Here is a 12,810-nt window from a genome sequence, read left to right as displayed (position 1 = left end):
GCCCTGCAAAGTGCTGCTTGGAATACCGGAATAAGGCATTCCCGACAGATATTCGGATCTCCCCCCCCCCCCCTGGCAGTTAACATATTATTGCCGGCAGATGGCTCTGTTTCCGGCAGGTAATTAGACCCAAAAGTGTCAGTTCTCGGCAGTCAATTTGCCACTGTACTCAGGCATGATTTGGAAAAACAATTTAATATTTTGATACACCACATATGCACAAATTCCAAATTCAGAAGACATGATAGATATATTCCTCATTCACAGAATAACACTTCATATTCGTGTACGGTTACATATCTAGCATTACACCGACCATACAGATAGTGCATACAATAGTCGGATTCTACAATAGCCTTCGGTAACACAACGAAGTCCAATCAACCAAAAGGTTTGCAAATGCACCAAAATATGGCAACCTTTTCTACCACAATGTTATTCTTGAGCATTGGCACGAAAGAGGTCAGCAGTGACCACGTTATAAAAGCATCATGCTACTGCCATCTGCAAAATGAGGATGATCACTCCACAACAAAATGTATCTTTCAGTGACTTTTGCGTTTGGGAGTTGAAAAGAAAATGGGAGCCAACAACCTGAACCATGTATGCTTTGCATTAAAAGTAGGCATTTGTACAGAATTAGAGACTGCAGCGAAAGAAATGCATATGCATGGAAGCATCCACAAGACTTACAGATTTTTTTTAATCTCTGTGATCTACCATGCATGATGCAGCTAGGCAAATTCATGAATTCACTACACCATGACCTATAATCTTGAATAATTCACTATACTAGCAGATTCTTTTTCTATATGTGATCTACCATTCATGGCGCAACTTGAATTAAAGCTTAAATTCATTTGGTGCTATGGCTGAGGAGAAATAAAGAACAGAATATATGTTGCATATCATTAATTATAACCCTTGGAGCGATGCCAAACACAGCTTTGTGCTCCCAGTTGGCATGCATGTATCTACTCCCAGATGGTGTGGGCTATGTGAGGATGGATGGTGCAATTGGGCTAATTGTGTTGTCCATGTGGAGATAATAAATGCATGGCACTTTTTGGTACCGCTCAAATTTTCATCTCCGCCTACTATCCACACCAAATTTTCGTGTTCACCGAATCCAAGCTAGTGTCCCCAACAAATACATCAACCTACATGATGGTTTGCGATTAATACAACTCAATAACCCGCACATACATTGCCTCTCACTTATATTGTTCGCGGCAATCAATTGCCATTAATACTAGTTCATAGTGTAGTAGTTGTGGAATTGACTGTTATTGTTGTAATAACTAGACAGTGATAGGAAATTGACTATTTGCATTCATGGGAGTCAACCTAGTTATGTCATATGCAGTTTTGTTTGAACTGGGTGTTGGTTAACAACCGTTATGTTTAGTGCTGTAGTAATTTGGTTGATGCTGCTCGAATGGATTATGCTTATGTATAATGGGTCTTGCGGGGACTCATGTTATGTTCTTGTTGTGACTATGAACTATCTGTGAATGCTATGAACTTGGTTAGCTTGGCAGTTATGATTTTGGAATGCTGTGAGCATGGCTGGTAAAACATGACGTGTAGAAGCAGGAACAAGATAAACTCAATAAAACTGCAAGTGTAACATGTTTACATGGAAAACCACTCAAGTCCCACTTGAAGTATTCACAAGTCCTTTCTCTAAGTCCATTATGTCTACTCGTTGGCTAATGCCACAATGGAATTCCAACTTGTAACGACCTGTAACACTTCTAATCTTTTTTTTTCTTCCAACTCAAGTTTCTCAACCATAAAAGGAGCAATGTTTCAATTTACACTCCGACCACCTTAATTCTCAACCATGATCACATAGAATCGTTACACATCAGCTAACATGAAAAAAGGGTGACACAAGAGCTAACCATGAATGATCGTGTGGTACTCGCATTCAGTCCATCCTCCATGCTTGATACCATTACCAACTGTCGTATACAGCATGCATTTGCGGAAACAATTTCCAATTATTCACATATTCCTTGCCGACAATTCCAAAGGCCATAGGAAATAAGTAATTATTACCATCCCTCCAGATGCATTCCTACCTGGTTAGAGTCACCAAAACAGCCAAAAAGGATGGTAGACCCTCTGATGAATAAATCGGTGCTGTCAAATTTTTGTTCAGGATAACTAGTCAACCGGGAACTAGCAATACCTTCACACATAGTATAGATGAGCAGTTTATGAAGGGATGGAGGTGCTGAAGACTGAAAGAAGTGCTGAGGTGAAGCCTTTGTACCAACCCAAGCTTTCTGAAATCTTTGCATTTGAAGTGAAAACAATTACACGTTTTTTACTCAAAAAGGAAGGGGACTATCGGAATGCAAACAATTTGTAACTTAAGTACAGCTTGCCATGCAGACCTGTTGCTGAAAAGCTCATAAACTGCAGGAATCGGCCAAGAAAATGGATATTAATTCACCTCCAAAAGGCTTGGACCATACAAATTTACAAGAAAACTTCAGAAATCATCATTGCTTCATCACAACTTAAGTTATCCTTCGGATAAATTCACCCGTGGAACAACATTTTTTGCTTGTAACTCCTGAAAAAAAAAAGAGGACAAAACTAGTTCAGTTGTATCATAAATGGTCTATGAAGTAAAGCCCATAATGTTACTACAAAGTTACACTAAAACCCAAGACACACTAGCCTTTACAGCAAGACATTCAATCATTTTAACTACTGTCGTATGATTGGTGTGCAAAATAATAATAAAATTGGCTGAGAAAAAATATTGTCACAGAAAATAATACAAAGTTACCAACAGAACCAATATAGGTATATAATCTAGCAAATGAAATTATTCCGGCAAAGGTTATTTAGCATAACTATGATAAGTAGTAGGGCAGGACAGCTGGTAAATAGCAATCTCAAGGCTGGCATAATCTTGTTGGACAGATTAATATCTTGCAACATCATAAGCATCATAATCACAAACCACAAGATATGATAACTAACCAATCCACATATTCCAGGTACCCAAGGTGAAACCAGAATACCCAGGTGAAACACATGAAACTAAGAACAATACAAGTTTCATTTCTAAAACAGATGAGCTCAAGCAAAGAATCGAACAAAGAAGATATCTTTCATACTAAACTGGAGCAGAGCTTAATAGGATATGAACAAATATTCCCACAATAAATGCTTACAATTCAAAAGCACAATAGTGTTCATGAGAGGACCAACTTCTCAATTGATAAATTACAAGACCTTAGGCTTGGGAAATTAAAGCAAAACGAATACAGAATATAGCCAAAGCCAAAGTAAGACCTTGGAAATCCATGTGAATTCATCTCTCAGAAGAGGGGAAGTCTTCATGCTGACTGATGGTGCCACAAACACCTCTCTGCCCATGTCTGCTGCTAAATTTGTTACCAACCTAGATAACAAACAGGAAAGCCAAAATGTAAACTCATCTTTCTGCAGATGAAATCAAGTATATGCAGCAGTTAAGCCATAACTGTGGCCTCCTATTGTGACAGATAATACACTTAATGGGCAACTTGCATTTGTATCCAAACAAAGCATTACACACCTTTGTTAATAGAGGAGAGTCCTTATAGATCTTGTTAGGAATAGCAACTTGTATTTATTGGATGCCTTGGGACAGTATATATACACATGTACAGGTGACAATATGCAAGAAACCCCTTATAGTCTAGGGATATTACACAGAGCAATATATATATCTAACACCCCCCTCAAACTCACGAGGGATTAACCACATTGAGTTTGGAGAGATAGAACCTGTGCTGAGCTATACTCTGTGCCTTCATGAAGAATCAACCAATTGAAGCTCGAAAGGAATATACTGAAGAGCAATCACCTCATCCTGTATCTGTGTCCATGTGTAGGAAGCATCAATACCAATATGTTTGATGAGCTCACGCTTTACCAAATCCCGAACAATACCGATAGCGTATGTACTGTCTGAGTAAAGAGGAGGTACAGGAGAAGAAACACCAAAATCCTCAAGTAACCACCGTAACCAACTAAGCTCTGCTGTCAACAATGCCATGATTCGCAACTCAGTCTCTGCGTTAGAATGAGAAATTGCGGTCTGCTTTTTAGTTTTCCAAGCAATGAGAGAACTGTCATGAAAAACACAGTAGGTAAAAATGGACCGATGATCAGAAGGATCACTAGTCCAAGTAGCATCAGAATAAGCACGAAGCTGTAAAGAGCTGGAACATGAAAAAAAAGGACGACGAGAGATAATCTTACGAAGATAGCGCAAAACAAGCATGAGATGACTATAGTGGAGTTGAGTGGGAGTAGAAACAAACTGACTTATGAGATGCACTGCATGAGAAATGTCAGAACAAGCGACACCAAGGTAAACAAAATTCCCAACTAGATGACGGTAGTGAGTAGGATCAGCAAGATGCTCACCATCAGTGAACCAAAGCTGAAGATTAAGCTCCATAGGAGTCTCAACAGTGCGCTCATTAGTGAGAGAAGTACGATGAAGAAGATCGTGAATATACTTCTCTTTGGATAGAAAAAAATCCCTTAGAAGTAGAAGAAATCTTAATCCCAAGAAAGTTGTGAAGAAGACCGAGATCGGATATAAGAAATTGCTCATTGAGACGAGCCTTAACAAAAGCAATATACTCTGAACCATCTCCTGTAATGATCATGTTATCAACATACAAGAGAAGAGTCTAACAACAAGAGAAGTGTGAACAAAGAGCGCAGGATCATAATCACTAGCAGAAAAATCAACTGCAATGATCACAAAAGAAAACCGCTCAAACTAAACCTGAGGGCTTGCTTAAGACCATAGAGAGAGCGACGAAGACGACAAACCATGCTCTCAGGAATAGAATACCTTGACGGTAGGTGCATGTAGACCTCTTCACGCAACTCACCATTAAGAAAGATATTCTTGGCATCAAGTTGGGAGACAGACCACTGACGTACAGAGGCAATAGCAAGAAGAGTGCGCACTATGGTCATGTGAGCCACTGGAGCAAGTCTTATCATAGTCGCGACCATGCTCTTATTGAATACCACATGTGACAAGACGAGCCTTGTAACGCTTAAGGAAACCATCAGAGTGGGTTTTAACCTTATAAACCAACTTGCATGTGAGAGTACAAACATGTGGGGGAAGAGGAACAAGATTCTACGTACCAGTGCGCTCAAGAGCAACAAGCTCCTCTGCCATCGTATGCTGCCATTCCTGATGAATAACAACATCACGGTAAGAAGACGGCTCGGCAAGAACAACACTAGTAAAGCCAAATCGATCAGGAGGACGAATCGAATGACGATCATGAAGAGAGTAGCAAGGAGAGAAGGAGGAGCTGAATCACCAGAAGAAGAAGGCTCATTAGAAATTGGCACAACACGATGTAAACGGCGCAAGAACGACGACTGCAGTGGAAAGGAAAAGACTCAACAAGACCAGAAGGAAGAGCATGTGAGGTGGAGGCTAAAGGTGTGGAAGACACCGAAGAAGACACAATAGGAGGAGACACCAACAGTGTCCGGGGAAGAGGAGGAGAAATAGTGATGGGTGTAGCAGAAAAAGTGAGAAAAGACAGTGGCTCGACCAAGGAAGTTGAAGAAGTGGAAGGAGATATCCGAGGATAGAAGGGACAAGACTCATCAAAAGTAACGTCCCAAGAAATACGCATCCGACGTGCAACAGGGTCCCAACAGTTATAACCCTTATGGTCAGTATTGTAGCCGAGAAAGATACACTCAACAGATTGAGAAGTCGGTTTGGTATGTTTATGAGGGGTAAGAAAAACGTAACAAACACAACCAAAAAGACGAAGAGAATAGTAGTCAGAAAGACGTCCACATAAACGCTCAAAAGAAATTCCACTTGTAAGAGCAGAGGAGGGTATCAGAGCAATATATATATCTAACTGATCCTACATGGTAATTTTACCACAACATAACACAAATAGAATTCATGAATATTAAAACTTCAGGGGCAAAGAAATGAATTATAGAAAAAAGAACAAAACAAAAAACATAAGGAGGGGAAGAATGGTGTCTGTCAGTAACAAATTGTGCTGTTAGGAGGTATTAGAACATAGAGACTTATTCAACATATTATAATTACACCCACTGCTCCCCCATCCCATTACCTTTATGTGATTAATAGGTGGACCTCAAAACATACCTCAATTCAAATTTACATTCAAGTTTTCAACACAACAACAAATTTGGCTAATTATTACAAACAAACCTTCAGGTGATGATTATCAAAGCCTTTTAATTATATAATAGATTCTCACGAAAGTGACTTTGGTAGAGAAGAAATTGTTTGGAGCATTGCAAAATAAAAAGTAATTCTTATGTGGCTAATATTTGCTATTTTATCTATATAAGTTACAGTTGATCTACAGACTACTGCTTGAGACTCCAGATATAGACAAGAATAGATAAATAATGCAAAATTTTGAAATGTCAAAAGCTCAGACAATGTTTTCATAATGGTAGTTTCTAGGTGACATTACGCAGAATAAAAATAAGACAATTGTAAATTACAGGTAGTTTGTCAAAACTATCTAAAAGCACTACACAGTTGAGAATCTATTTTTGTTACCAGAAGATTGCTAGATGCAACCAGGGTTCAAAAAACCGTCGGTAACCGCCCAAAAATCGCGGTTACCGACCTTCTCGGTCCGGTCTGGTTTCAGAAACCGAACGGTAACTGAAATTTGAATTAAAAAAATCGAAAAAATAAAAAAATTCAAAAAATTCAAAAAAAAATCTTAAAAAAAACTAGACACAATTCTAAGACTTTCTGTGAAAAAAAATTTCAAAAATAATGTCGTTTGCATCATATTCTATAGGGAGAAAGTTTGAAAATAATGAAAAAAATTGAAGCGTGCGGCTCAGTTATTAACTCACGTTAAGGAAAAGTGTAACATGCAAACACATATTTTTCTTGTATAAAATGTATTTTAAGAGAATCTTTAAAATTGATTTCACTTTATTTAGAGTTTTATTAAATTCTCTATGATTTTTACAAAGTTCACAAGCATAAAGTGAATATGTTAAGAAACAACACTGTAATTAACTTTTTCATGTCTACTATTATTTTTTGTACGTAAATCATAGTATAAATAAGCTAATGAAAGTGGTTTCACTAATTTTTGAGGTGTGATAGGTCAGTTATGAATTAATCTAGTCGCAATACATTTACACAATCATGCATGTTACAATAACTAATTCATGAGTTCATGTATTTTTAAAACATATATGATCATGTAAGAAGACTAACAAAATTAGTTTCATGATTTTTGGATTAGCAAAGAGTAAACTATGCATTTAACTTGGTTTAACAAATAAAATTTCTCACAGAAAATTTTGAACTTTTTTATGAGTATAAATACTTTTATCATGTAGATCATGTTACAAGGAAGCCAACAAAATTTGTTTCACTTGATTTGAAGCTCAGATGAATTAGTTATTGATTTTACAAGATTGAGCCCTTTTTTTAGGTTTTTTGTTGAACTGCGCTGAAATTCGATAAAACCGCTCGATAAATCGAGAAAACCGAGCGGTTACCGACCCAAACCGCTTGGTAACCAACCAAATCAAAAATGCAAGAAAATCGCTCGGTAACCGACCCAAACCGCTCGGTAACCGACCAAAACCGAGCGGTTACCGAGAGGGCAAAAACACGATTTTTTCGCAAAAATTCAAATTTTGCCGAATGAATTTTCTCCGAATTTTTTTGAATTTTTGACCGGTAACCGCGGTTATCGCGAGATTTTGGTTACCGCCGGAGCTCGGTAACCGAGCTCCGGTCGGTAACGTGAACCTTGGATGCAACAGAATCTGGGATGTAGACTTCATCAATCTATGCAGCATGCAAAACTACTTGTGGTTTCAAAACTATATCCCAAAGCAACATATAATATGTCCTTGTTAATTGCTCATCACAAAGCAACATATAACCAGTAGTTTACGTCATAAAAGGGTGTGGAGGGGGGGGGGTCCAGGCAGAAAATCTTACCACGGCCTCCAAGCTTAGAGGCCAGCATCACTGTTGTCCCTTCCATAGGCCCTGGAAGTCACCATCGCATGCCCCACTATCACCAAGACCGGCTTCCTTGCTAGCGAATGTCAAACTGTGAAACACCTGATAATAACCAATTGAAGACTTAATAACTTCAGTATGCATTAATTGTTTGCTAACTGTGAAACACCTGATAATAAAGATAGTTGAACTATGAAGCATGGGAACACATATAGAGACATAGCTCCAGTCCATGGTTTATTAGGGAGTTAAGAGAGAAAAGTGATTAGTTGATCAAGGTTCATGGATAGCTGATGGTCTCAAAAAATATAAAACTAAAAAGATAGGACAAATACAAAAAATATCAGCATACAGAATCAGAGATGACAGGAAGTGATCTAAGCTCTAACTTTTGTTAGGGGAAAATATCTATAGAGATGTTTTTTCAGGATGAAATGTACAATTGGACCACCCTAAATATATGCATAAGTTTACCACAAGGAATGCCATACAGAAGGACACAATATTAACACAGGGAAAGCATAGCCAGCAATTACCAACGGGCAGGAGCAGTCATAGAAACAAAACCATACGGATACTTTCCCGTAGCTAATGATACAATAACATAGATTTCTTCTCTAGCTGAAACAGTCCAAAACAATAGGGTCATACTCCTTGTACTCAAGAATACTTCAGGATTACAAAGTTGAGAACAAGATCTCAGAATATGCAACACAAAACTATAATCCATCTCTTACACAAGAAGGATACTTGAAACTGAAAAGCCTAACTTTTAGGGATAACCAGGCTTTTTATTCATTTATAATCTTCCATATTTGACAATATCATAAACAAGCAGATAGAATAACAGAAGAAAGCAGATATACCTCTGTAAGTTGAATAGCTTGTAGGTCACTCCAACACAACAAAAATGAAAAAAAGGGCAACATGTCAGATAGAAAAATATGATCAGAATCACATATTTTAGCAAAATTGTTATTTCTTACCACTTTTTTATTAGGGGAAAATACCCATCGAAGAAACCAAAGCTGATAGGGAATGACCAAGGAGGGGTCTGAGATGCCTGTGAGAGGTGACCCTGGCAATTCATCTCTGTCCAATAATAATTGATTGAGGAATAGTTCTAACTGTCAATCCAACTGTAGCCAGGATTCTTTGTAATTCTTTTTTCATGCATTATACCCCTAATTTCTGCAGATTTGACCCAATCCCCTTGAGCTGCGAGCATGCTCGACAACTGCACATACAGACTGGAATGTGGTGACACTTCCATTTCCATAAATTTCTTTGCCACCCTGCGCATCAGAGCCTCATTGCCCTGGGCTTTGCACCCTCCAATAACTGACGTCCAACTGACAGTATCAGCTTTAAAAGGCATGTTCTCTATGAAATCAACTGCTTCATCAAGCCAACCTGCACGGACTAACAGGTCAGTCACACATGCGTAATGCTCAGCTGATGGACTCAAGCCAAAATCTTCCTGCATCCGGTGGAACCATCTCAGTCCCTCTTCCACAAGTCCAGAATGGCAGCATGCAGAAAGAACAGCAACAAATGTTCGTTCACTTGGTTTTATACCCCTACTTTGCATCAACTTTAGAAGTTTCAGTGCCTCAGGCCCATACCCATTGGAAGCATAACCTAACAGCATTGAGTTCCACAGGACTTCGTCTGGATTATCAATTCCATCGAAGATCCTGCATCCATTGGCCAAGTTGCCACATTTGCAGTACAGATCAATGAGCGAAGAGGCTACAACATGGTCAGACTGCAAGCCAAGAGCAGTGGCAAGAGAAAAAATCTGCTCCCCAAAACTTATAGAGCAGATGCTGCTTGATGCACTCAGAACACTGGCTATAGCAACCTTGTCAAGCCGCAAACCAAGCCGATGCATCTCACAGAACAACTCCATTGCATCAAGAGCATGCCCATTTTGGCTGAACCCAACGATCATAGAATTCCATGAGATGACACTCTTGCTAGTGATCATATCAAAAACTCTTCTGGCCTCATCTATTCGCCCAGAGTTCGAGTATATAGTGATCATTGAGTTGAGCACAATGGTGTCATGATGCCTAAGCTCGCCAAATGCTTGGCAGGCATCCACCCAGAGGCTGCATTTTGAGTAGAAGTCAATGAGAGCACTTGCTGCTATCATGTCATTGACAGCCCCACTCTTTAGAGCACACCCATGCATCTGCTGCCCAGGCTTCAGCATGACTAAAAAACCACACACATTCAGAACACTAGCATAAGTTGATGAATTAGGCAACGTGTCTGACCGCATCATCCTTACAAAAAGAACAAAAGCACCATCTCCGTGGCAGGCAGGCACACAGCCACCAATAAGAGAATTCCATAGAGCAATGCCAGGGTTCTCCACCTTGTCAAAAAAGCATAACGCCTTGTGTAACAGTCCACAAGAAGCATAACCATAGACCAGGGCAGACAGCGAGAACTCATCAACATGTTTCAATCCATCATGGACACGGCGAGCAGACTCCAAATCCCCACACTTGCAGTACATGTCAATCAATGCACAACTCAATACCGAATCGATTACAACCTTGGCAACCACCATTCTAGCATGAGCCTGCCTGCCAAAATCATACTTCATCTTATAAGCACAAGCGCCAACAACTGTGGCGAGCACGAAGGGGTCATTCCACGGTGAGGAGCTCACTTCAGAATTGCATTGCAAACCAATCCTCTTGAGCAAAGTAAACGCCTCATCCACCTGGCCGCACCGGACATACCTATGCAAGACAGCGTTGCAAGCCAGGGTGTCCTTGACGGGCATTTCGTCAAGCAGGTCGCGGGCCGTGTCAAGATCGCCAGCGGTCGCGACACCTGTGATCACCGTGTTCCATGCGAAGGTGTTCCTATCGGGCATGGAGCGGAATATGCGGAGAGCCGCATGGTGGTCCCCAGAGTTGAAAAGGGAGGTGATGAGGGAATTATAGGAGAAGCAGTTCTTTGTCGGTATTTCGTCGAACAGGAGGTGGGCGTCGCGGGAGTGGAGCGGCGAACTGCGCGCGTACATGAGGAGGACGGAGTTGGTGGGCGGGAGGGAGAACGGGACGTGGCCGGACTTGAGGAGGAGCTGGTGGAGCTGCCGGCCGGAGGTGGCGCCGCAGGAGCGGAGGAGCTGGATGCAGCCGCGGACGTCGACGGTGATGGCCATGACAAAAGTTCCAGTGTGGGGAAAGGAAGGGAGCGGCGGGCCTCGGCAGGCAGCCTGGACCTCAACGGCGGCGCTCTACTCTGCCTGTGCCCTCAAGAGCCACCGATATTCGCCCGTGGTCGAGGCTGGAAACCGGAAAATCGAAGATGGATGCTCATGATAAGGGGGCCAAGATTTTGTAGCTTCAGCTTTGTGCATCCTTTCCAGGAGACACGAACCGTGCAGGCTACAGAAAGGACCTTGATTTTTTTAAGTGTTCAATAGAAAACCATAAATAATGTAAGGGAAACTATAATGTTCTTATGCAAAAATAATATTCCATCTTAAGATGAAACTACAATTGCGGCGAATTGGCGCTTCACATGGCTATAAAGTTGATGTGGAAAAAGGAATTGTAGTTTTATGCAGCTATTATTAATTGTCCGTGCATTGCAATAGGAGATAAAAATTCTTACGAGATAATATAATTTAATGTGTTTAGCTAATGCAAAATGATAGTTTAACTAACTGACTTGCGAACATACATGAGATAATATAACATTTGACTAATTATTTTTTGCCTGTACTATGGTGCACAATGATCTAATACAAACCTGAAGTCATTATGTAAAATTCTCAAACCTTTTATTTCTTGCCGGCAGAAATAATTTTAAGGACTTAGCATAGCTCCCTAAATTCCCTCAATTATCATAATCCTATTTCCATGATTTGTGTGTGCAATATCTGGAAGGAAAAAAGGAAACATTAATCTTCATGGTGCACTGTCGATCACAGTACTTGCAATTTTCAAATGTTAATCACTGCTGAAAGACCTAAACAGTGGTCCCTACACCTCTTCTTCCATTGACCATAGAATTATGATTCAAATGTTCACTAAATATCAAGCCTCCTAGCAATATTACAATACCATTAGCTCTAGAGTTTCTCAAGCAACCAAAGAGTAACAAATCATACAAAATGAGAAAAATATATTCACTTCATCAGTTCTGTTGCAGTATTAAGTAATATATGGTGCAAGCACTTACCCTTCCACCATAAGACACAGAAACATCAGTCCAGAATGGAGACCATGCAGGTCCAAAATCATCGGTCATTGCTGCACTAAACAGTGAATATATATCCAATCTAATAGATCTAATTCTTAAAAGAATTGAGGTAGCAAGAAACCATTTAACAATTAAGATCTTTTTTGAATAGATAGTTCATTCATCCTTCTTTGTTTGGTTCCGAGCAGACAATTCCTTCATCCTTGAAATCCATAAGCAACTAATAATCCATTAATATAACTTATATGAACCCTAAGAATCAAAGCACTTGCATATCTGCTCACCTTAATGGATGTTATGATAATATCGTCGTGCTGGTCCATGTTGGATGCTAGATAGCCAACTCCCTACTATGGCACAAGCTGCTCCAAATTAACCTACAAAAGTTGGTTCTTGCGCGTTCTTTTGTGTTGCCAAACAGGGAAACACAATTCATACAATCATCAAAAAGGAGAAAAGAAGAAGATAATGATCGAATCAACAAAATACAAAAGAGAATGGAAGGTCCAAGTAAATCCGCTATA

The 12,810-nt window shown here is 39.8% G+C and overlaps 1 protein-coding gene across 14 annotated transcripts; it reads right to left on the bottom strand.

Moving 5' to 3' along the window:
* Nucleotides 1-311: 311 nt before the first annotated feature.
* On the bottom strand, nucleotides 312-11,464 carry LOC133912759 (putative pentatricopeptide repeat-containing protein At1g77010, mitochondrial). 14 transcript variants are annotated; one of them, XM_062355653.1, is made up of 10 exons: nucleotides 9,043-11,464; nucleotides 8,923-8,950; nucleotides 8,593-8,677; nucleotides 8,033-8,158; nucleotides 3,584-5,233; nucleotides 3,319-3,427; nucleotides 2,406-2,587; nucleotides 2,198-2,301; nucleotides 1,908-2,087; nucleotides 312-504 (listed from the first exon to the last, which is right to left on the bottom strand). In XM_062355653.1, the coding sequence occupies exon 1, from the start codon at nucleotides 11,238-11,240 to the stop codon at nucleotides 9,180-9,182; it is 2,061 nt and encodes a 686-aa protein (XP_062211637.1). In that variant the 5' UTR covers nucleotides 11,241-11,464; the 3' UTR covers nucleotides 312-504; nucleotides 1,908-2,087; nucleotides 2,198-2,301; nucleotides 2,406-2,587; nucleotides 3,319-3,427; nucleotides 3,584-5,233; nucleotides 8,033-8,158; nucleotides 8,593-8,677; nucleotides 8,923-8,950; nucleotides 9,043-9,179. The 14 variants fall into 14 exon arrangements, with proteins under 14 accessions (XP_062211637.1, XP_062211640.1, XP_062211643.1 ...); XM_062355656.1 differs by lacking the exon at nucleotides 312-504 and having other exon boundaries at nucleotides 1,588-2,087; nucleotides 3,584-4,139; nucleotides 4,441-5,233; XM_062355659.1 differs by lacking the exon at nucleotides 312-504 and having other exon boundaries at nucleotides 1,588-2,087; nucleotides 3,584-4,083; nucleotides 4,441-5,233.
* Nucleotides 11,465-12,810: the final 1,346 nt, after the last annotated feature.

This window comes from Phragmites australis, chromosome 3, assembly GCF_958298935.1.
Source record: "Phragmites australis chromosome 3, lpPhrAust1.1, whole genome shotgun sequence".
Taxonomy (NCBI): domain Eukaryota; kingdom Viridiplantae; phylum Streptophyta; class Magnoliopsida; order Poales; family Poaceae; genus Phragmites; species Phragmites australis.
The sequence above is the reverse complement of the archived record's forward strand: the minus strand, read 5'-3'. Positions and strand labels throughout refer to the sequence as shown.

Excerpts from the sequence above, each read along its gene's own strand:
- LOC133912759 (XM_062355653.1), bottom strand. The coding sequence starts at position 11,240 with ATGGCCATCACCGTCGACGTCCGCGGCTGCATCCAGCTCCTCCGCTCC.